Source organism: Chanos chanos, chromosome 9 (assembly GCF_902362185.1).
Source record: "Chanos chanos chromosome 9, fChaCha1.1, whole genome shotgun sequence".
In the NCBI taxonomy this organism is placed as follows: domain Eukaryota; kingdom Metazoa; phylum Chordata; class Actinopteri; order Gonorynchiformes; family Chanidae; genus Chanos; species Chanos chanos.
In genome coordinates this window covers 34,116,984-34,119,679 of record NC_044503.1, presented here as the reverse complement: position 1 = coordinate 34,119,679, position 2,696 = coordinate 34,116,984, and the positions used below count along the sequence as shown (strand labels likewise).

General features: G+C 42.5%; 1 protein-coding gene across 1 annotated transcript in view; it reads left to right on the top strand.

The window, feature by feature from the left end:
• The first annotated feature begins 215 nt into the window (after window positions 1–215).
• The window catches only part of kel (Kell metallo-endopeptidase (Kell blood group)), an 8,397-nt gene continuing 5,916 nt past the window's right edge, over window positions 216–2,696 (top strand). Inside the window, exons 1-5 of the mRNA XM_030785476.1 lie at window positions 216–378; window positions 855–1,017; window positions 1,279–1,584; window positions 2,109–2,236; window positions 2,548–2,696. The exon at window positions 2,548–2,696 is cut by the window's right edge and continues 10 nt beyond it. Coding sequence (XP_030641336.1) covers window positions 298–378; window positions 855–1,017; window positions 1,279–1,584; window positions 2,109–2,236; window positions 2,548–2,696 — 827 coding nt within the window. The 5' untranslated portion in view covers window positions 216–297. The remainder of the gene's footprint in view (window positions 379–854; window positions 1,018–1,278; window positions 1,585–2,108; window positions 2,237–2,547) is intronic.

Sequence of the window (2,696 nt, the reverse complement as noted above, 5' to 3'; positions counted from 1 at the left end):
ATTGCAACTGTGGTGTAGATTAAATCCGTGTGCGAATTTTGTCGTTTAATGAAGTCAGGCAGCTGCAACAAATTGTAAATACGACGTAGCCCACACGCCTCGTGACGCGCCCCCCACAGATCACTACGTTTATCAGCGAGTGAAAGAAGGACCGAAGAGGGTGAGAATGAAAGATAGCAAGCGGATGACAGTGAAGTGACGGAGGCAGAAAAAAAACCCCGACTAAACAAGCAAGTGAGAGAAGTGACAGAGATCTGAGCTTGAGTCTGATGGACCGCGAGACGTGACAGAACACAGATGCCGGAAAGAGAGAGAGAAAGAGAGGAACAGAGAGATGAAGAACAGAAGACGATGGATGAAAGTTCTTCAGAATCTCAGGTAGATTTTGTGGAGATGATGAAGTGATTCGCATCTGAATTCGCCTCAGTTAAACAATTCTTAGCATTAGTGTTGCGGCGTTGGATGGCATTTGTGCTTTGTCTGTTAATTTTTTTTTTTTTTTTAACTCTTCGTTTATGAGCAGTGAATGGAGACTCGAACTTTACTGCGTCTCCGTTTTACTCTCTGGGAGCTCTATACACATATGTTGAAAAACATTCATAGGCATCATAAATTAGTTTTATTTATGTATACGATATGTACACAACTTTTTCATGATTACATCGGCAAATAATATCTAGGCTATATAACAACAACAACAACAACAACAATACTACTATTACTGCAGCTACCAATACTAGGATGATGATGATGGTGATGGTGATGATGATGATGATAATAACAATAATAATAATAATAATAATAATACAAATTATTAAAACAAAGTTTCACTACTCAACCCTTACTGTCGACAGACAACACATTCACAGCCCGAATCTGAGCCGCAAAACATCAGTCCCCGGAACAAGCGCCGCAAACTCCTATTGTTCCTGTTTGGCTCCTCCCTCGTTGCTATGGTCATGTGGGTTGGCTTCTACTTTCACCATAGGCAGACTCCGCCCACCACATCCTCGCAGGGTAACGGGGAACTCAGTGCACTCTATAATACAGTAATTAATGTATTATAATCAGTAATAGTAATCACTAATAGCAATTATTCATGATAAGGAATTCATTAACTGTAAGACGCTATTGGCTCAACCTTAAAACAATTTTGTGTTTGATTTTTTTTTCTTTTTTTTTTGGTTGTATTCCTCTTTGCAGTTACTGTTTTGTAAACGTATTAAATTACAGATTAATCTCTCCTTGTCCTTACCCCTGTTCCACCCGCCTCCCCAGTGGCCACGCCCTGTCTCTCCCCTGCATGTCTGAGAGCTGCCAAACATGTCTCTGTTGCCTCGGACCCCTTCTCTCGACCCTGTGACTACTTCCTGTTTACCTGCAGGACAGAGGATGACCCTTCCAGCCAAAAGGGACGTCAGAGGGGCAGGTTTCTTGACCCCGGTCTCGTGGAAGGAGGGGAGCGGAGAGGGGAAGATGAAAAAAGGCCGGATGCGGAGGGCGCGGGGGAGGAGAGGGGCAGTTTTAGGGACAGGTTACGGGACAGGCAGACGACACTGCTGCAGTCAATGAGAGAAATTCTGGGTGAGAGAGACTTTTTGTGCGTGCGTGTGTGTGTGTTTGTCCGTCTGTGTGCGTGCGATACTACTAATACACATGTCGTAATCAACAGTATTTCTGTCAAGAGTAAAAAAAAAACAAACAAACATCTTTTCCTCTTTCCGTGAATTAAAAATGAAGGCTTTAGCCATTTTAAAGCCTTAACGCTTGTCACGGGCGTCTGTCTTAACACTGGACTTACATGTAGTGGTATTTGTATTCAGTAGGAATTTGACCACAGCAGTAAAAATGATGATATTTGATTATCTTGAGCTTTCTGACATGTATCATTGATCCTATTAAAATACACAAACGTGTATGAGTACATTTGGGGAAGTTTTTTTTTTTTTTTTTATAGGGACACAAACAGCGAGCAGCCTATTACTGGCAGAAACATAATTACAGATTAGTAATTTAACTGAACATGTAATAAATGTGTTACTGTTTCAATGGATTAAAAGACACAATTTGAGCGAATGTTAATTTGTGATTTCAACCCCTTCGATCAGAATCGTCGCCGAGTGTTGTCTCCATGGAAACGGTGGCGGAGAAAGCACGGAGATTCTACCGGACCTGTTTGGGCCACAAGGCTTCAGAGAAAAGAGAATCAGAGTCGTTTCTCAGACTCATAGAACAGGTGACTCACACACACACACACACACACACACATTAATATAAAGGTTTTCTCACAGACACGTACGTATGCACACATACACTTAAGCACCACACACACATTACTCTCAGCAAGGACAATATGGTCAGATCTCTTTATTCTTGTATTCTTCTCTCTCTCACTGTAACTGGGTGATGTATTAGATTTCAGACTTCATTTCTTACACAGTCGCCCAAACTCTGCCAGTGCAAATGTAGTGTTACAAACTCCAATCTTCTTATCTGTTCTGTTCTGTTCTATTATGTTTCCCTCCCTCTCTCTCCCTCTCTGTGTAGTTGGGTGGATGGCCCGTGTCTGGCGTGTGGAGTCAGACTGGTTTTAACCCCACCCTGTCTGTGCTGATGGGAGAGTACAACACATTTCCATTCTTCAACGTGTACGTGGGCAGAGACCCAAACGACACTGACCGTGTATCCAGTGAGGC